Source organism: Miniopterus schreibersii (genome assembly GCF_964146895.1).
Source record: "Miniopterus schreibersii genome assembly, chromosome: 18".
Taxonomy (NCBI): domain Eukaryota; kingdom Metazoa; phylum Chordata; class Mammalia; order Chiroptera; family Miniopteridae; genus Miniopterus; species Miniopterus schreibersii.
In genome coordinates, this window is record NC_138121.1 from 16,033,696 (window position 1) to 16,053,289 (window position 19,594).

The window sequence follows — 19,594 nt, forward strand, 5'->3', positions numbered from 1 at the left end:
CTTCCTGAGCATCGGCTCAGTACTCAGGACCTCTCAGTTTTAGATCCACATCTCTTCAGCAGCCCTGACCTTGGGCGTATGACCGAATGTTCGCGAGTCCATTTCTCCCTAAATGAGGTTGAGCTAGATGTTCTCAAGGACTCTCCTGGCCTCCCCACAATGAAGTTGTATTCAGCAAAGCAGTTCCGGTGGACCATGAGAGGCCCTCCATGCAGGGAACTGCCAGAAGCAAGGGCTCAGGCCTCAGACCGACTGGACAGGCCCCCAGCCCCGTGGTTGGTGAGGATTTAGTTCAAAGCGAAGTCTCTGGCCGGGAGCAGCCCCTCCCTCCCTGCGGAGCCCTTTCGGGAAGCCGTCTCCTGTGGGACAGTCCCACAGCTTCTCTATAGCAATTCTGGGCACCTTTTTTTCCTTTTGTTTGTGTCTTTAAAATGTTTGTTGAGTGATGGATACCAGGTAAGGTAGACAGAGACCAAGAGCCTGGGTTGATATTGGGAATGTTGCACCCTGGTACTTGAGGGGAGGGGGCTGGGCCTCCCAGTTTTGCTCCTTTTCAGTGTTTGGTTTCCCTTTTAGCTTCTGGAACTGATTATTTTTATTTCTTTAATTTTGCCTTGTTGTCGGAAGTGAGAGAGGGCCATTAGCATCATTTGTTTTCAAGACAGAAACAGCCTTGAAGGCTCAGAAACTTCCTGGGAAAGGTGACCTGTCATGGGTTCTGAGCCTTGCCCTTAGTTTTGCCTGCCATCCAGAGCTGATGGGGTGACTCTTTTAACCTTTTTCAAAGTCTGGAATCCCCTAGAATTGGGTCTGTCCCTGATGCCCAGACTCCCGCCCTGGAGGACCCCAGAGCCATCATCAGTGCACTGGTAAAGGGCAGGAGAGTAAAGATTGTCCAGAGGAGAGAGGAAGAATTTCTGAGATCTCCCAACACTGCCCTGTCTGGAAGGATGCACTTAGGTGTAAGGACTAGATGGGTGTTGTAAGTGCCGCAGCCCCTGGCATTTTGCACATATGCAACCTAGAGGTTTGGCTGGGATGTGAGAGTTTTAGAACAAAACTTTCCCTTTGAGCAGGAGAAAAAAGGTAAAGTAGAGGGTACATAGGCTCTGAGTGCTGATCAGAGAGGTATAAAGGAAAATGTAGCCCCACAGGCGCCTGGGTCCCTGCACTCTGTGTGCAGAGCTGTTGCAGCACCAGAGACCAGCTATCACAGATTTGGTGGGGCTGGGACCAGGGTTGAGGGGCGCCTGGTGGGGGTGGGACCTCAGTTGAGGGGAGGCTGGCTGTGCCTCCACTTTGCACACAGCTGGATGCAATTATGGCTCTGGTTTTAGCCGGCCACTCCCCCTCCATGTTGCCACACTGCTCCCCTCCCTCCAACAAACCAAAGACAGTGCTTGATCCTGAGTTGGAAATGTGTCTGTCCCTCCCCCACTCCCCAATAGGGAAAGATTCTCTTTGTCTTTTTTGCCTGTGACAGATGTGTGTGAGCCAGGCTTTCACCGGTTACACTTCTCTAACAGGTCGGGGACAGCGCAGAAAGTCGGACCCAGCACCTGGAAGGAGGCAGCCAGAGGGGAGAGAACATGGCTCAAAGCATCCCAGTCTGATTGTCCTCTTTTCTGTCTTCCCCCTGGCAGAGAAGAGACAGGACAATGGACGGGTGTATTACGTGAACCATAACACACGCACCACCCAGTGGGAGGACCCGAGGACCCAGGGGTAAGAGCTCAGGCTGGGAGGGGTGGGTGGGCCCTGTGTAGCTCCAGCATTGGCCAAGTGGCTTGGACTGCATTTGTCTTCTGTGGCCAATGTTCTGGGACCTTCAGCCTCATACGAGTGTCAGCCTATTGAGAGCCTAAAAGTGAGGTCCTTAAATTGACCTTCCTGGCATATGGACAGTGGCCTGCAGGGTCTCTGTGCTGATTATGCAAGCTGCTGATAACATGACTTCACCCTATATGTCACACCCCCCACCCCCCAGAAGCTAGTCTGGGACTGGGGCAGTTGGTGCCTCAGGGTTGCTGGTGCCCACTCAGGCCATCGCCATGGCCACCTAGAGCTAGTTCTTTGGCCTTGAGACAATAAATGACCTGTTTCTTCTGTAGAACTGTCCTCACTTGGGTGGTACCAGGTATATTTCCTCAAGGCCCACACTCAAGTTTTGCAGAGCCTGGGGTGAAAGCAGAGAGAAAGGAGCACTTTGGAGACCCCAGCCTCCTAAGCATTGAGGCCCAGAAGGTGAGGCTAACCCTTTAACCCCCCTTTCCTCATGTTTCCAGGATGATCCAGGAACCAGCTCTGCCCCCAGGGTGGGAGATGAAGTATACCAGTGAGGGGGTGCGCTACTTTGTGGACCACAATACCCGTACCACCACCTTTAAGGATCCTCGCCCAGGGTTTGAGTCAGGGTAAGGACTTTCCACAGGCGACAGACTGCAGTTATCTGTTAAGCACAGGCCCAGTTTATCTGTGTTGAGCTACTCTTACTGCCCTCTAGTGGCCAATTTCCATGCCACTTTAGCAGGGCTAGGGAGGGAAGGGGCCACCCTATTTATTCAGAGTAACACCAGTGGTGTCTGTCTGTCTGTCTGTCTCTCTCTCAAAGCAAGTCTGGCTTTATTTCTAGGGTGTGTTTTTTTTATCATATCTGCCGAAGATTTTAATGGCAGTCACTTCCTTTCTTTTATGCCTTACCTTACTGGTCTTTAACATAGCACCAGGTTTCCTTAGGGCTAACAAGATACGTTGCTAATATTTGAGAAATCACATAGATTCCAGAACTTCTTTGCTCTTCCTAGGACGAAGCAAGGTTCCCCTGGTGCATATGACCGAAGTTTTCGGTGGAAGTATCACCAGTTCCGTTTCCTTTGCCATGTGAGTTCTGGTACTGGGCCCTCCCCTGGAGGTTGGGGTTGTGGAGTTATTTCAGCACAATTTCCCAGCCCAGTAGCAGCCTGGTTAGGTGGGGGCAGGTCACTTGTTTGACCTTGAGCAGTTGTTTGATGTCTCCAGGAAGCCAGTTCCCATTTCTGGGGACCAGGCTCTCCTCCCACGGCCCAGGGAGAGAGGGAAACCTGTTCATGCAGACAGGAGACCAGACTGAATAATTACCTCCTGAGGCCTGATTCAAGGTTTGTTTTTTCTCTTTTCAGTCAAATGCCCTCCCCAGCCATGTGAAGATCAGCGTTTCCAGGCAGACACTTTTTGAGGATTCTTTCCAACAGGTTAGAAAATAATTATGTTGTCTAAGACCAGAGGCAGGCAGAAGTCCCCCTCCCGCCATCCTATCTTCTATCACATGGTCTGTTAAACCCGCACGGAAGTTTCTAAGGCCTGGGCCTTGGTGAATGGTGTCTGCCCACTGCCCCCAGGCTGCCATGGAAGGGAGAGTGGCAGACTGGCCACGATGCTCTGTCTCCCTAGATCATGAACATGAAACCCTATGACCTGCGCCGCCGGCTCTACATCATCATGCGTGGCGAGGAGGGCCTGGACTACGGGGGAATTGCTAGGTGAGCTCGGTGCCCCGGGAAGGCTTCACTGCACCCCACTTCCCCAGGCTACTGGGCCCATGGCCAGAAAGCTGCCCCCTTCTTGCTCAAATTGATGGCCAGCCAGTGCCCTTATGCTCCTTCAGGAGTGGGCACTGGTATGGCCAGTTCCAATGGTGCTGGAGCTGGGTCCCAGGATCCCCTGCTGGGCTAGGTACTAACCCTTTAGTTACTAGGTCATGAGGAGGCTGGGGGCTTTACGGGGAGGGCTCAGGACAAGAGCTCTTTCACCAACCAATATGTCATTATTCCTGAACGTTAACGACCAGTCCACTGCATCTGTGGACAGTGGTTAACTATCAGTGCCATGTAGCTGTTCATTAAAATCACCCATGGGTGTCTCCTACTCTTAAGGCAGCTGGGGCAGGTTAAGTGGGGCATCTTGGTGTGTACCTGACATGTATCACCCCTGTCAAAATCCAGAGGGCCTTGGTCAGTATCAAGCTGCATGTCATGTGCACGGGATTAATAAAATTCAAATGGCTGATACAACCCTAAGAAGAGCCCAAAGCATTGTCTTGCCCTTGCCACAGTCCACCTACAAAAGTTAACAGACTCTGGAAAAAACATTGCCTTAGACAATGGGGCTGAAAGGCCCTGGCAGAGAGGAGGAGTATCTTAACCTGTGGTGACCGCTCAGTTCACTCACCTCTCACAGAGTGGGGACATCTTGCTTGGTGTTGGGTTAATTTGCTGCTGGTCCTCTGTCCGTTGGTGGCTTTGCCCTCTGTGTTGGCCCCGGTGGATTGATTGCTCTCTTTCCCATGGTGACTTGGTGACCTCCTCTCCAGGCTCTGCTTGGTGGGCTTCTGGTGTGGCTCCCGCCCTGTGTGTGTCTGTCTCTCTGTGTCCTGCCAGTGGTTTTACCCTATGGTAGGTTACGTCATGCTGTTCTACCACAGGGTAGAACCACGGACAGGATACCGGGGCACCCTCTGCATCGAAGGACTCCTCATCTGCTCGGCCACAAAGAGCCCAGCAGCCAGGGACTGGCCCCGTTGGGATGTCCCCCTGCTGGTTTAGCTGAAGCCAAAAAGGACTCTGAATTCTGGTTTGAGGCTTGTACCCAGGGTGCAAAAAGATGCTAAGGCGTGGGTGTTGGTTCAGATGAATGTGTGGAAGTACGAGAAAGGTCTGGTAATGGGGCCGGGGGGCGGGGGGGGGAGGGCAAAGTACAAGGGAATACAGAGTTCATGCGTCAGGAGTTAGGAACGTATTACCATGTGTTCATGCTATGCTGCCTGCTCAGGTTGGGTGGAAGCAGAGTGGCTGCTATTCATACAGCACCTTTGCAAGATTTAGAAAAAGATGTCCTTTCTCAAGACACTTCCTTGTTGGGAAATGGTCACAATATTCTGACTTTATCAGAAAAAAACCACTTGGCAGCTAGTCGCAAGAACATTGTTGCAATAAATGTGCAAATCTATGATATTTTACGGTAGTACCCTGGTGTAGTGCACAGCTTACACAACTGTGCATGGTGCCCCCAGGGTGCAAGGAGCCCCATTGCCATTAAGATGCCCAGGATATCAGACATAAAGTCCTGGAACGCACCACCTGGGAGCCGGCATACACGCACGCACATTCTCCTGAGCGCCATCCTCAGGTGTGGCTGTCGTCCTTGTTCGTTCTGGGTCTGACCCCACCCTGTTCACTGACCCGCTGTTACTGCAGGTTAGCCCAGGTGCTGATCCCAGTGGGCTCGACTCCCCAGGACACGTGTCTCCAGAATAGCTGAAACAGGAGGGCGGAGGAGAGTCGCGCCTCCAGTGCTGGTGTGCAAGGGAGGACCTGCTAGTCCTATTTTTCTCTCTTCTCTCACAGAGAGTGGTTTTTCCTCCTGTCCCACGAGGTGCTCAACCCCATGTATTGTTTATTTGAATATGCTGGGAAGAACAATTACTGCCTGCAGATCAACCCCGCCTCCTCCATCAACCCTGACCACCTCACGTACTTCCGCTTTATTGGCAGATTCATTGCCATGGTAAGATGCACTGCCATGGTAAGATGCATTGCCGTGAGACCTCTGGGGGGGGGGAGTGGCAGCTGAGGAGGCCAGACCCTACGCACCAATAATTGCCCCACCCTTATCCTCACAGTGCTCCTAACTAAACATGCAAAAAGCTAGAGTTCTGGAGATAGTTCAGAGTTCTCAGTGCCCACCCAGGGGCATTGAGAGGGTTTCTACCTGCTGATCTGTGGAGGACTTGTTGAGTGAAAGCCCAGGTCCCCCACAACACCGGCTTCACTGAATATTCAAAAGTGCTCTGTTGAGGGTGTTGGGATGATGGGCTAAGCACTTCCATAACTGCCCATCTGCTGCCCATCTCTGGGGGTGCCACTGTCTGTCACAACCCAGGGCGGGGGAATTTGGGAGTGTCCTTCTGTGATACTTGGGCCTCTGTCAGCGGATGTGGAACCTGCACTAGCTTAGAAAAGACCCTAGTGGACCAGTTGGTGCCTGATGTAGGCGGCATCCATCAGGAGCTGGGCAAGGTAGGGAAGGGGGAGTTGCATGCATCATCTGTATTCGCCTAGAAATAGGAATATAACGTGAATGAGGAAGAGGGTCATGGCCCATGCATCCTGTTGAGTGTCTTGCGAGTATGCAGAACCAGGACTGAGGAGGGAGAGCCCATGGGAGCCACAGTCCCATGCCATCTGTATTTAGTAGTTTGAGATGTTTCCCTGCTAACTTGCCTTTGCTTCACCCTGTTCCCCTCTCAGGAGGACCCAAGAGCCCATGACTAAATATGTCCCTTTCCTTGGTCTGGAAGTTTTTGGCCAAGGTGTTGGGCTCAGGAAGTGGGCACATTTTTCCCAGGTCTAGAGACCTGCCTGGCCCAGAAGCCGACAGGCCAGGCCAGTAAAACCCTAGACTATTACTCACCGCTGGCCCGCCAGCTCTCGCCGTCAACGGCGTCTGCATTATTTTTGGCTGCCTGTACTGCCCAGCTCTGGGCGTCAGTGAGTCAGGGCTGCCACCTGGAGCTGTGTTCACCGAGTCTTCTCTGTGAGTGTGGGGCACATTTTTGCTGGAGCAGGGAGCTGGCAGCCAGGTATGCTGGGCAGGTAGAGGGCCTAGAGGTGAGTTCCTGAGTCACCCAGCTCTGCTCCATCCCTGTGGTCTGCAGGTGAGATTAGAGTCTGTCGCAAGGTCCCAGTCAGGACAAAGAGTGTTGCTTATTTCCCAGACTCTCCCTTTGGGTCCAGTTGGGTGCTGGGTGCTGACTGAGGTGCTCTCTGGGACAGAGGGACACTGACAGTGACCAGGCTTTGATACAGAGCATACTAGAGCCTGCCTTGGGAACACCAAATCTCTGCTATGTCTCTTCCTTCCACAGGCTCTATACCATGGAAAGTTCATTGACACAGGCTTCACCCTCCCTTTCTACAAGAGGATGCTCAACAAGAGACCAACCCTGAAAGACCTGGAATCCATCGACCCCGAATTCTACAACTCTATCATCTGGATCAAGTGAGTCCCCTCGCTTGCCCCTTGTTGGGAGGAGAGGGATCTCTGGTTGGGAGTAGGTACCCATGGCCTTTATTTTCTCTGCCATAGTGGCCCCGACCTCTTACCCAGGTTATACAAGTTCTTGTGGAGATGCTCAGCTTCTAGGGCCCCCATAGATCAGCTCCAGAATTCTCTCCTTTCATCAGGGAGAAGGCCTGGGCCACTGTCCTGGGTTCTGGGCCACCTTTGAGCTCTTGTGTTCCATGGGCACTGAAAGTGAGTGATGGAGTAGGATCGAGAGAAGATGCTTCTAAGACAGACTTCTTCCCTCTTGTGCTCTCGTGCCCCCAGAGAGAACAATCTAGAAGAGTGTGGCCTAGAGCTGTACTTCATCCAGGACATGGAGATTTTGGGCAAGGTGACAACCCACGAGCTGAAAGAAGGTGGTGAGAGCATCCGAGTGACAGAGGAGAACAAGGAGGAGTACATCATGTGAGTCAAGTGCTGGGAGGCCGGGTGGGGTGGAGGGGCAGAGACACAGCGGCTGCAGAGAAGGGGTTTCCTGCTCTTGTTTCTGGGTGCCCTCTTCAGCCAGGCCCCATGCGTGGGCCATGGGTTACCAGGGATCATAGAAACCTCCCATCTTACATGGGCTTTAGATGGCTGCCATGGCTGGTCGCATGCTGACCAGAGCTGGAGGAGCCAGAGCTCAAAGCCAGAGCCCAGTACAGCTCCCGTTTGCTCTCCTTTTCCCCATGTGGTGGACTTCCTGACTGCAGGTCCGAAACTTAGACATCTCTCTTTTTTCTCCTAACTGGAAGGGTTTCTGTGTCCTGTGTGCTTAAACCCACTATTTCATGTACGTGTGTGCATGTTCTTCAGGTCTCTTGGTTTAGTCTTTTAACATCTATACGTCTGAGGCTCATTCGACAGCAGGAGGAGGAGGTGGTGATTTCAAAGCCTCATGCATCTCCGGGTTGCTGTGAGGTTTAAGAGGTTCTGCTCTGGGGCCAGCAGCCGCCAGGACTCGTGGTGCCAGAAGTCGAGTCTCAGCAGATTCCTCTAGGATCCACTGACAGCCGGTCTTTGGTTTTAGGCTGCTGACCGACTGGCGTTTCACCCGGGGCGTGGAGGAGCAAACCAAAGCCTTCCTGGACGGCTTCAACGAGGTGGCCCCCCTGGAGTGGTTGCGCTATTTTGATGAGAAAGAGCTGGAGGTGAGTGAGAAAGTTGTTGGAACCCTAAGCCCCTGCCTCTGGGGCAATACTGCCCTTTGATAGCCTCACTGCGGACCCACAGAAACTCCCAGTAGAACCCACACTCCCCAGTACTGTGGAAGCAGGCGAATAACTTTGATTTGGGTCCTCACACCCACCCCTCCCTGTGCCCTGGTTTGAGGAAGTCCATGTGCAAGATCTGTGTCATCCATATGATTAAAACTGCCAGCAGAAATATTGGCTGTTTGGGGTGGTTCCATCTGCTGGTGAATGGGCGAAGGGCTGGTGGGGAGGGGTCAGCATTGCAGAGCTGACACCCTTTCTTTCCCTTGCAGCTGATGCTGTGTGGCATGCAGGAGATAGACATGAACGACTGGCAGAAGAACACCATCTACCGGCACTACACCAAGAACAGCAAGCAGATCCAGTGGTTCTGGCAGGTGGGTCCTGCCAGGTCAGGCAAGGGTCTCAGCAGGGGTGTTACTGCATCCCACCAAGGGAAAGAAGACCCGGCTAGATCTCATACCCAAGGACCCTTGTGTTATCACCTCTCCCATCTTTGACACTCTTCTCACCTCCCCCCACAACTTGCCAAAGGAGATGAAAAACCCAGTCTCAGGACAAATGGAGCTGTTGCAGCTGGGTCGTAGCCAGTGCATTTGATAGCAGTGTCAGTGGTCAGCTGGGGTCAGCTCTAAGTGCTGGTGTGCAGGAGGGGAGCCAGGTGGGACCGGGAAGCATATGCCTGGATCCAGAGAAACTGATTGAGCTCATCGACCTGTGTATAATGAATTGGTTCCTTTATGTGTGCGGGTGGTGTTGTCATTATGAAATACAGCAAATACACAAAAAGAGAATAACTATATGTAAATTTTTTGGCTGAGGTGAAATTTACATACTATAAACTTCACCATGTTAAGCATTTTAAGGTATACAATTCAGTGGCTTTTTACGGTGACTTTTCAAACTATTGTGTAACCATCACAATTAGCTAATTCCAGAAAAGTTTGTCTCCCCCCCCTCAAAAACCTGTACTCATTAAGCAGTCACTCCCATTTTTAGTATATTTTAAAAAGTAGAACTTGTAGGAGAAGAGAATACTGGTCTGAGGTGTTCCTGAGACAGCTGTCCCGTGGACTGGGGGAATGCTCTGTAAACACAGCCTCTTAGAGGGAGCAGCTTTGGGGTTTCCCTGGTTGGTGGCTGTCACTCCGGCCATCTGGGCTTTGTGTTCTCAGCCCCAAAGAGGAGAGTTACAGGGTAGGGTGAAGAGCAGGGCCAGGGGAGTCACCCACCTGCCTTGACTTTCGGAGTTGCAGGTGGTGAAGGAGATGGACAACGAGAAAAGTATCCGGCTACTGCAGTTTGTTACAGGGACCTGCCGTCTGCCTGTCGGCGGATTTGCCGAACTCATTGGTGCGTCTTCCCTTGTGCAGCTGGCACTCTTGGGGGGCTGGTGAGGATAGCTCAAAGGGAGGGTGGCACCTAGTGTCTTCCTGGAAGCAAGTCAGTGGGAGGGGCAAGTCTGTGGCCTATGCCCCCTGGGGCTGAGCCATCTGTGGGTGGAGTCAGAGGGTCCTGCCTTAGGAAGGGATAGTCCCTTTGCATAAGGTGTGTTTCTTTGGATAACAGGTAGCAATGGACCACAGAAATTTTGCATCGACAAGGTTGGCAAGGAAACCTGGCTGCCCAGAAGCCACACCTGGTGAGCCTGCTGGTTTTACTGGGATGTGGGGTGGGACCTCACAGACCTGATGAGCTCCTAAGGGCAGCCCAGTGGACAGGGTGACTTTGGGGCCTTGACTCCAGCAACTTTTGCATGGCTCTGGGGTGTTGGGTTGGAGGGGAGGGCTGTGATGTGCCCGGCTGCCTTTGTCAGGGCCTCTGATCTTTTGGGAGTTGTGGCAGCAGGCATGCACCCTGACGGTCATGCCAGGTATTAAATATTAAAACACTTATATTCCAGTAGGCAGAGAGATTCTGGCCCAAGTGCCCTCTTGCCCAGTTCCTATTTCCCTGGCTGCCTGTCCTCTTTCCTAACCCCTCTGGTCCAGGAACATGAAGCTTTAAGGCCTGGCAAACAGGGTCCTTGATGTTCCTGTTTTGGCATCTCACCAGCTGGTTGGTGGTATGGTTGAGCCACAGTTGCCTGAACGCTTTTGACCCTCCTTGGCCAGCAGCCCTGACCTCCCCATGCTGACTGTCCTCCACCCCCTCTCAACAGTTTCAACCGTCTGGATCTCCCACCGTATAAGAGCTATGAACAACTGAAAGAGAAGCTGCTCTACGCCATTGAGGAGACCGAGGGCTTTGGACAGGAGTAACTGAGACTGCCCTCTCCCATGCCCCCTGCACACATGTAGTCACGAGTCCTCCCTGCCTGAGAGGCTGCTGGCTGCAGCCCCTGGGAGGGCCCCGCAGATGGTGGGACCACTGTCATCAGGCTGGTGGCAGCAGAGCCTGACCTCAAGAGGCCCTGCCCACCCCTCCCTCCTACCCACTGGTGGCAGTCTGGAATAAAGCCCCCTAGTCACCTTAACCCCGTCACCCACTGCAGTCTGGAGGGCTGACCCTCTGCAAAGCTCACTGAGCCTCCTCCCCTAAGGCCAACCCTAGGTGTGCGTGAGTGTACAAGGGAGGGCACCTGTGCCGAAGGGCTGTAGCACAAGCCCAGCCTCCTGGGCTAGTTAGGCAAGAAGGAGACTGGCCGCTCGGGGTAACTGAGCTGAGAAAGCCCAGGGTCTTTGCCAGTAAAAGAGGTTTTGTTTTAAATAGAACTTTTCCAGTGATCTGTATAAAATGAAGGTCTGAGAGAGAGGAGCTCTTCCCATACCCAGAGCTCTGGATCGAGGCTGTCTTCCCTCCCCCGCAGGCTCTAGCCATGGAGGCGAGTGGCAAGCCCCTCTCTCCACTCAGGGCTGGCCAGTTCACCCTTCCCAGCCAGCCAAGGGTTGTGCCAGCTTCTTGGATGTCAGTGAGATGGAAACAGCAAGCTCAGACTTTCTTTTCCCTTTACCTAAACTTGAAGCGTTTTGTGTGTAGGGTTGCCTGGTGTTTTGTTGGTGGTATGCTACTGTCTCTTTTGAGGAGCTGGCGCACCAGGTGTTGCTGGGACTTTGAGGGACCCAGCACTGTTGGTTCAAGAATTTCCCGAACAGCTGCTCCTCTTGGGAAGCAGATTAGCAGTTCAATGAGCTCAGGCAGCTTGACCTCACAGCAGCCTCATCCCCCTAGCCTTGACAGAGAGGGCAGGGGGTGGTGCCCTGAGTGCCACCCAGCCTTGCCCCCTCTGATAGAAAAGAACGCCCTTTGCTAGATGTAGTCACCCAGGCTGTAGACCTCCAGGTGGGTTGGTTAGTCCCCTTTTGAGAATGAAGTGCATCCCCGCTGCCCTAGAGCGTGCTCATTCTGCCTAGAAGTGAGGCTTTGTCTGCACATAGGAAACGATGCTCATGGAAGCCGGCTGAAGGGCCCTGAGTTGCTGCACACATCTGACTTGATTTCTGGAGCCCCTGCCGGGCTCCGTCATGGGCATTCTGCCATGTATTAATATCTTCAAGAAAAACAGGCTCCTCTGGGATGCTGAAGCCGTGATTGTCATGAACTCCCCGATCCAGCCCCTCAAGGTTCTTATGCTGAGCACCAGCTGCAGACTAGCTCCAACTTCCTGGAACCCCAGGCAGGCCCCCAGACCGGTCATGGGCCTTTGGAGGATAGTTTTGTGTTCCCAGATCTGTGTCCTTTCCCTTGGCCTGTGGAGGGACACCCGTGTCTGCTGTTCGTCTGTGCTGATTTGAATGGCGCAGCTCACTGCAGCTCAACCTTTTTTCTTCCCTGGAGTCATTTGCTGTGCTTCCCTGCAGCAACTCGCCACATCAGGGGTTGGGATGTGAGCTGCCATGCGGAGTTTGGAAGCCTTGGGCTCATGTGTGTTCAGAGTGTGTTTATGTGCGCGTGTGTATACATACGTGTGTGTACATATAACAGGTGTCCACGGAATGTCCTTCGGTAGCTCTGGGTTGGCCATCAAACTGTTTTGTAATGCCCAGCGCCTTGCCTCGGAATTGCCAGTTTCTTGTGCAATAAACAGTCAGCAGCTGTGGGTGGTGTTGGCGTGTTTCCTCCAAAAATCACTGTCACAGATGAGAGGCCTCTGGGTCCGACAGACCCTACAGGTTTGGACAGGGACAGAAGTTCCATGACCTTGTTGGTTTTGAGAAGCGTGTGCGTCATTGACCAAGACAGCCGCACTTCTGATGGGGGGCCAAGTCCTGGTCCAGGGGCCACTGGCGTCAGCCCTTGGTCAGCTGCCTCACTGCACCCTCTCGGTGTCCTTAGCCTCCCCCTGACAGGCCTGGGTTTCTTTGAGCAGTTGCTGTGGGGCCAGATCACCCAACAGGTGAGGCTGCAGGTTGGACAGGCTTTGGAAGCCAGGTCCTGGAGACAGCGTTCTGGGCAGTTATTCATTCCAGAAACATTTCTTGGTGTTTCTTGAATTCCACGATGATGGCAGGACTCTCTGATCTTGAGTTCCTGGTCGTATAGGGGCTTGCCACCTACTTTTTTGAGTACTTAAGAGTTCAGATGGGACAGATTACCGTGCTGATGGGTCTCGATGTGTTTGACACAGAATTGACTGTCATCCAAGGTCCCTAATGGGTCTCTCAGGTGCCATTAAAAGTTAACATAAGGTGGGATCTCACTTGGTCTGGAAAGCTCAGTTTTAGCTTCCCCACTGCCATTCAATATTAGGGCTCACTTCACCCTTCCAGAAAAACTCACCCTAACGATCTGTGTACTTCCAGTTAGAGGAATGCTGACAAACAGCGGTCTCTCCTGGCTCTCGAGCCAAACTCAGCATCAACAACGCCCCAGCCTCATCTTGGGGAAGAAAATGGAGCCAGTGCCCAAAGTTACTACCTTAGCTCATTTCCCTACAATCCACCTCTTTTTATTTTTTATTTATTTTATTATTTTAATTTTTTTTGTCTACCCCTTGAATCCAATTTTAAATACCATTTATCTAGGTCCCTCTGATTCTGAGGTTGGTTCCGGTCCCACGGTCAAGCTGACTTTTCTGTAGTCCCCACTGCATGCATCAGGCACCACTCAAGTGACTCAGATCAGAGCATGCGGCTTCTCATTGACTATTTTCCATTATTTGTGGCCTTTGAATATCCACATAGACTCAGGGCCTAACTCCAAATCAGCTGGTCCCAGTGGCAATAATCTTTTTTTTCTTTTTGAAAAAAAGATCATTTCTACATAATGTTCTATTCCCAACTTTAGTTCCATTGCCCCAAACACAGTCAACCCTTCCACTAGGAGTATTTCTTTTTGGTATAAAATAGTGTTAGAAACCAAGATTGATTTCATCAAGATGGCACAGTGAATTCATGATTTGATCAATCTCTGCACTCTAAACATAATAAAAGACACAAAACATAAAAGAAAAACAAGAAGGTCGGTTCAAAAACAGGAAAAATAATTCAGAGCCTGGCAGTGGTGGCTGGGAGTTCAGCTGCTGTGGGGTAAGCTGTCTAAATATGCTCTTGTATAGATGGGGCGGGCACCAGCCCACTGCCCCCCCCCCCATTTCATGGAAGTAGGCCAGCCAGCAAACCAAAACCAAACTTGGTGCTGTGCACCTGGCTGTGACTTTGAGAAGCATGGAGGCCTAAGGAGGCAGAAACTCATCAAGCCAACCTACCCCAGAGGTTGTGGTCTGGATCTGGGATAGTCAGGTCATCCCAGGCCAGGCTCCCACCTGCCATTCAAAGGTCAGGCTCTAGACGGATGCCCACCATTAGGCAGAAGGAGCAAAAGCACATTTCCTTACTCAAAATTTTTGTCTCTACATTTCAGAGAAAGATATCCGTGGATCTCTTGCCTGCTTGTGTTTGCTGTAAGCGGATTAGGTGGCAAACGGGCCTTTCGCTGGGGCCCTACATGTCACTGTTTAGGGGTCTTTCCTCTGGGGTGACCAGCTTTCCCAGAGATGAAGCCTCTGCGCCTGCCTGAGGGGACTGTACCTGAGGCAGGTACATCTGCCCGTAGGCTTCCTGGGAATAAGCAGCAGGAAGGAGCTGAGGCGCCCGGACTCCTGGCCCCTGACCTGACCTTTTCTCTCTCTCTTCAGCCCTACTTCCCCCCACCCCCAGCCTTCCGCCCAAGCCTGGAGCTCCACTTGACCTCTGCCTCCTGCAGCTGGGAGAGGGGAGGTAGCCAGGCTGTGGGGGGCTTGGGAAGGACCTGGGTGTCCAACCCTTCTGAACAGAAACTTCACAAGCCCAGTTTTCAGCTCTCCTCCTGCCTTCCTGCTGCCCCCAAGGGTCTCTCCAGGCACTTGCTCATTCCTTAGGTGAAGACCTGCTTGGTCAGTTACACTCCTCCGCCTTCTTCCCGCGTGTCCTTGATCATCCCTGAGTCCCGGAGATGGTTAATCGGCTATCTCGGTTAACTCCCTTTCCTTTGATAGGTCTGCATGGGGGCAGAGGAGGGGCAGCTTGTGGCTGCCAGTTTGTGCATAGAGGTTCCGTTATATTGATTTTCAGCTAACCTGCCCGTGTTTACCCCATGACACTGACTCTGACCCCTCTCAAGCCTGAGCCTTTCCCAGGTTCTGTGGGGCTCACCAGAACCCTCCTAGGCTAAATAAGCTCCTTGTAGTGAGTTCTTGGCTGTGGCTTCTGCTACTGGCCACTCCATCCCCGCTTTCCTCTTTCCAGAAATTTGTTGAAGTCCCTCATCTACCCCTCAGATGCTACTTCTCAAATGGGCCAAATGGCTCAGGCAGAATGTGAAATCTTTTACATTCATTGACTATTATTTTAATGGGGTCTTGGGCGGGAGAAAAGATAAATTCTACATGTAAGAATTGAATTTTCGCCAATCAGCCACGGTTAAGCCCATTGCGCCTCACCCCTCTAAGACTGACTAGGCTCCTCACTTGAGGTTTGCTTTGCTTTGCTCTGTTATCTCCAAAGCCAATGATGGCAACAGTCCTGTTTATAAATAAGAGGGATGTTTTACTTCTACATTTTCTACTAATGTTGTCTTTATCCTAAGGCATTAATTAGGCCCTGAAATTAAAAAAGAAAACACACTGTATGTAGCCTCTATGGATTACCCTGGTGAATTCTTGTTCCTGTCTGTGAGAGGCAGACTTCTCACGTGCCCCCCTCCTCAGGACCCCCTCATTGTATTCACGCCCTCCTCATGTAATCCCCTCCCTTTGAGTGAGGCTGGGCTAGTGATTTATTTCCAACCCTTAGAAAATGACAAAGGTGATGGGCTGTCACTTCTGTGATTAAATTACAAAGGATTGTGACCTACTACCTGCTAGCTCACTCTCCATTGCCTTCTGGGCTCCTGTGCTTGGCTGAAACAAGTGCCCTGTTAGAGAGGCCCATGTAGCAAGGGGCTGAGGGCAGCTTCCTGTCAAGAGCCAGCGAGCAATTAAGGCCCTCAATTCAGCAGCTCATGAGGAACTGAATCCTGCTAACAAGAACATGTGCTTGGAACCTGAGATGACTGCAGCCCAGCTGACACCTTGGTTGCCACCTGTGAGCGTCCCTGAGTAGCAGATGCAGCTAGGCTGTGCCAGGCTGTCCAGACCCACCAAAACTATGAGGTAATAATGTGTGTTAAGTTGCTGAAGTTTATGGTAATTTGTTACACAGCAATAGATAACTAATACACTATATCCTAGGTCAGATTAAATGTCCTTGGATTAGCATCTCTTCCATGCTCTGGGTTCTGAATGTGGCCATGGTTTTTAATAAACGAAAGAGCCATAGCATGAAGATTATCTGTAGGTCAAAACATCACACTAACCAGGAATATAGGCAGAAAGGTACTAGTATCACTCTTGTTCCTTTTCTTGGCAAAAGAAAATACTGGGAAGTGGGAGGAATTTCAGTCCTTGCCCCCAGCCCACAGCCTGACGTCATTTGCCCAGCGACACTAATGGTGGCGGAGGCCTTGGGTCTGGCCCAGCCTGCAACTGTGGCACTCTGCTGTGATATGTCATTAGTGCTTATCTGGGCCTCCAGCCAAACCCAGTTGGCAAGAGTCATGTCCAGTCTCTCAAGGACAATTTTGGGTCCATTTCCTGTGTAATTACAGGGTGAGCAGCAGAGTAGGTGGTGCCGTTACAGCAGTAAATTAGCCCGAAGGACGGCCTTTGCAGCTCCAGGACTCCTGCTGGGGTTGGCTAAAGGGGCACAATTCCTGTCTCAAAGCAGCAGGGAGTCATGAGCGTTTGGGCTCTGATGGACTCTGGGTTTGGAAGTGTTATATAAGATTCTACAGGTTTCAAGTGCAGATTTCTATGTTACAAGATCTGTATATTGCATTGTGTACCCACCACCCAAAGTCAGATCATTGGCTGTCACCATATACTTTCATTCTTTTGCATGTGGCTCTCCAATTTTCCCAGCACCTTTTACTGAAGAGGCTTTCTTTTTTACATTGTCTGTTTTGGCTCCTTTGCCAAAAATTATTTGGCCTTATGCATGTGGTTTTATTTATGGGCTCTCAATTCTGTTCCATTGATCTGTATGTCTTCCCCCCCCCCCCCCGCCAATACCATGCTGTTTTGCTTATTGTTGCTCTGTAGTATAATTTGAAATCAGGTAATGTGATACCTCTAGCTTTGTTCTTTTTTCTCAGGATTGCTTTGGCTATTTGGGGTCTTTTGTGGTTCCATGCAAATCTGATGATTTTTTTGTTCTATTTCTTTAAAAAATGACATTGGGATTTTGATAAGAATGCATTATATCTGTATATTGCTTTGGGTAGTATGGACATTTTAACTATGTTGATTCTTCCAATCCATGAACACGGAATAGCTTTCCATTTCATTGTGTCTTTTTCAATCTTTTAAAATAATGCTTAGTAGTTTTAAGTCTATAGGTCCCTCACATCCTTTGTTAAGTTTATTACTAGGTATTTTATTCATTTTGTTGCAACTGCAAAAGGAATTGTTTATTTTTATTTCTTTCTCTGAAATTTCATTTCTTAGTATATGAGAATGCAGTGGATTTTTGCACATTGATTTTGTATGCTGCAACTTTGGTTTTTTTGTTTATTGTTTTTTTGTTTATTTGTTAATAGGTTTTTGGAGGAGTCTTAGGGTTTCCTAAGAACATACAGAATCATGTCATCTGCAAAAAGTGACATTTATTTCTTCCTTCCAAATTTGGATGCCTTTTATTTCTTTCTCTTGCCTGATCACTCTGGCTAGGACTTCTAGAACTATGTTGAATAAGAGTGGTGAGAGTAGATATCCTTTTCTTGTTTCTGACTTTAGAGGAAAAGCTTTCAGTTTTTCACCATTATGATATTAGCTGAGGGTTTCTCATATATGGCTTGTATTATGTTGAGGTACTTTCCTTCTATAACCATTTTATTGAGCCATTTAATCATAAATGGAAGTCGAATCTTATCAAATGCTATTTCTACATCTACTGATGAGGTGGTATGATTTTTTGCCCTGACTGGCATGCTCAGTGGTTAGAGTGTTCGCCAGCATACCACAGGGTCTCGGGTTTGATTCCGGGTCAAGGGCATGTACCTGGGTTGCAGGTCCCATGATTGCATAAGATTACAGAAACGTCTGAAGGATAAAGGAGAGAATGCAGCAACCACGATGGCTATTTGCTGAAGGTGGCTGGGAAAAGCACAGAGAAGGGGCTACAGTGGAGGATGCAGAATGCAGGGCTGTGAGAGGGGAGGGAACTGAGTCTTTATATGCTGAGAAGTCAGAGGCAGGGAGGAAGCCAGGGCTGAAAATGATGAAAGAGGCAATGACAGATGAACTAAGGATCTTAGTTGGTTATTTTGATTAAAAGATTAACTAAATTATGTTATTATTGATCAGACTTTAGCTGTAGCATATAGGTAGAGGTCAGACAGGGGTGTTAAGCTGTAGAGAAGGAAGACATGTATGTATGAGGAGATCCTGAGCTGGGAAAGGACTTCTGAAATATGATCTACAAAGTGGTAACCAGTTGGGAAAAGACTGATGGATTCGTCTACATCAGAATAAAGGTTCTCTAACTTACATGTGTGCAGGAGGGCATCTTAAAAACACAGATTCTCAGAGACTCTAATGCAATAGGCAAATTGTATAAATTCACATTGACATAAATTATATCTAAAAAGGAAACACTCAACATGCATCGTATCCTAATTATTTTACATTTTACTATTATGTGTGTTCTTGAGATATTTTTATCTACTGTATTCATGTTTAGGTAATACTGTGCAGTGCTGTGCTACTGTGCATCTCTTCCCAGCTTATGTTGGTGTATTGGAATCAGCCCTGGTGATTTACACCAGGGAAATTAGCAAAGGCTACAAATCAACCCCTTCCCTCTCTGTTTTGGAGAACTGGTTGTTATGCATTTACTAGCACACCACTGAAAACTGTCTTTAAAGAAATCAATAGTGGTATCAGCAGTGAGGAAAATCAAAGCATGAGCTATCTGAGGAGCAGAGAAAGTCTTGTATATTCATTGCCTAAGCTGTAGTGTGGGGAGAGGCAATTTCACCCAATCTTTGTGCACCCATGCAGCTCTCTAACTTCCTTCACAATCTTGCCTAGATGGCTGCAGCCAAAAGCAGAAGTGATGGGAAGCAACTTTGGGGGACGGTTTTCCAATTCTACGTTTCTTTTGCCAAGAGTTGAGATTAGTCAATGGTGCCATCTAGTGTCGAAGCACAGATTGGCTTGAAAGAGGAATGCTTGAAGATTTCTCTTGATTTAGGTCTTGGAAACATTAACTTCCATAGTTTTTCTTCCTTTCTCTCCTTTCCTCGCTTCTATTTCCTTTTCTGAGTCCCTTTTTCTACCTTCTCCCTAGCAAGAATAGCCTTTTTTTTTTTTAAAGACCTCAAGTCTGTGTAGCCCCTAGGCAAATCTAGATAATGCTAATGGCATTGAGATATACAAATCAGTGCTTGCCTATATTATGTGAATTTGTTTAGGGAAGTTGTAGAAATCTAGTGTGGGTTATACAAATCAAATGTTCTCTGCCTTCGCAACATACTCCATCTCATTTCCTGGGACAGGGGCAGATGAAGTAGTTTTGTTAGCGTGTCACTAACAACTGTAATTCATTCCCAAGTCTTAGTTCTGATTTATAGATATTTTTGTAGGAAAATGGTAGAATAAAAGGCTTGTTCATAAGTTCCCAGTGAATGGGCTAGTTCATTATTTAAGAGGACCTGTGCTTAGTCATTTATTTGAAGTGAAAGTAATTGTATATGGTTGAATTCTTACAGCTGGAGGGTCCTCTAAAAATTGAAGATTCTGGGATTGCTAATTTCTGCTGGAAAGGTTTACTTTGGAGAAGTAA

At 49.7% G+C, this 19,594-nt stretch overlaps 1 protein-coding gene across 4 annotated transcripts in view; it reads left to right on the plus strand.

Annotated features, from left to right (window-relative positions):
* The window catches only part of WWP2 (WW domain containing E3 ubiquitin protein ligase 2), a 108,381-nt gene extending 96,050 nt beyond the window's left edge, over nt 1-12,331 (plus strand). For all 4 annotated transcript variants that reach the window (XM_081118394.1, XM_081118395.1, XM_081118396.1 and 1 more), the window contains exons 12-24: nt 1,644-1,725; nt 2,286-2,414; nt 2,805-2,880; nt 3,159-3,230; nt 3,430-3,518; nt 5,382-5,541; nt 6,902-7,035; nt 7,366-7,506; nt 8,111-8,231; nt 8,567-8,671; nt 9,551-9,647; nt 9,864-9,936; nt 10,456-12,331. In XM_081118394.1, coding sequence (XP_080974520.1) covers nt 1,644-1,725; nt 2,286-2,414; nt 2,805-2,880; nt 3,159-3,230; nt 3,430-3,518; nt 5,382-5,541; nt 6,902-7,035; nt 7,366-7,506; nt 8,111-8,231; nt 8,567-8,671; nt 9,551-9,647; nt 9,864-9,936; nt 10,456-10,555 — 1,379 coding nt within the window. In that variant the 3' untranslated portion in view covers nt 10,556-12,331. The remainder of the gene's footprint in view (nt 1-1,643; nt 1,726-2,285; nt 2,415-2,804; nt 2,881-3,158; nt 3,231-3,429; nt 3,519-5,381; nt 5,542-6,901; nt 7,036-7,365; nt 7,507-8,110; nt 8,232-8,566; nt 8,672-9,550; nt 9,648-9,863; nt 9,937-10,455) is intronic.
* The last annotated feature ends 7,263 nt before the right edge of the window (nt 12,332-19,594 follow it).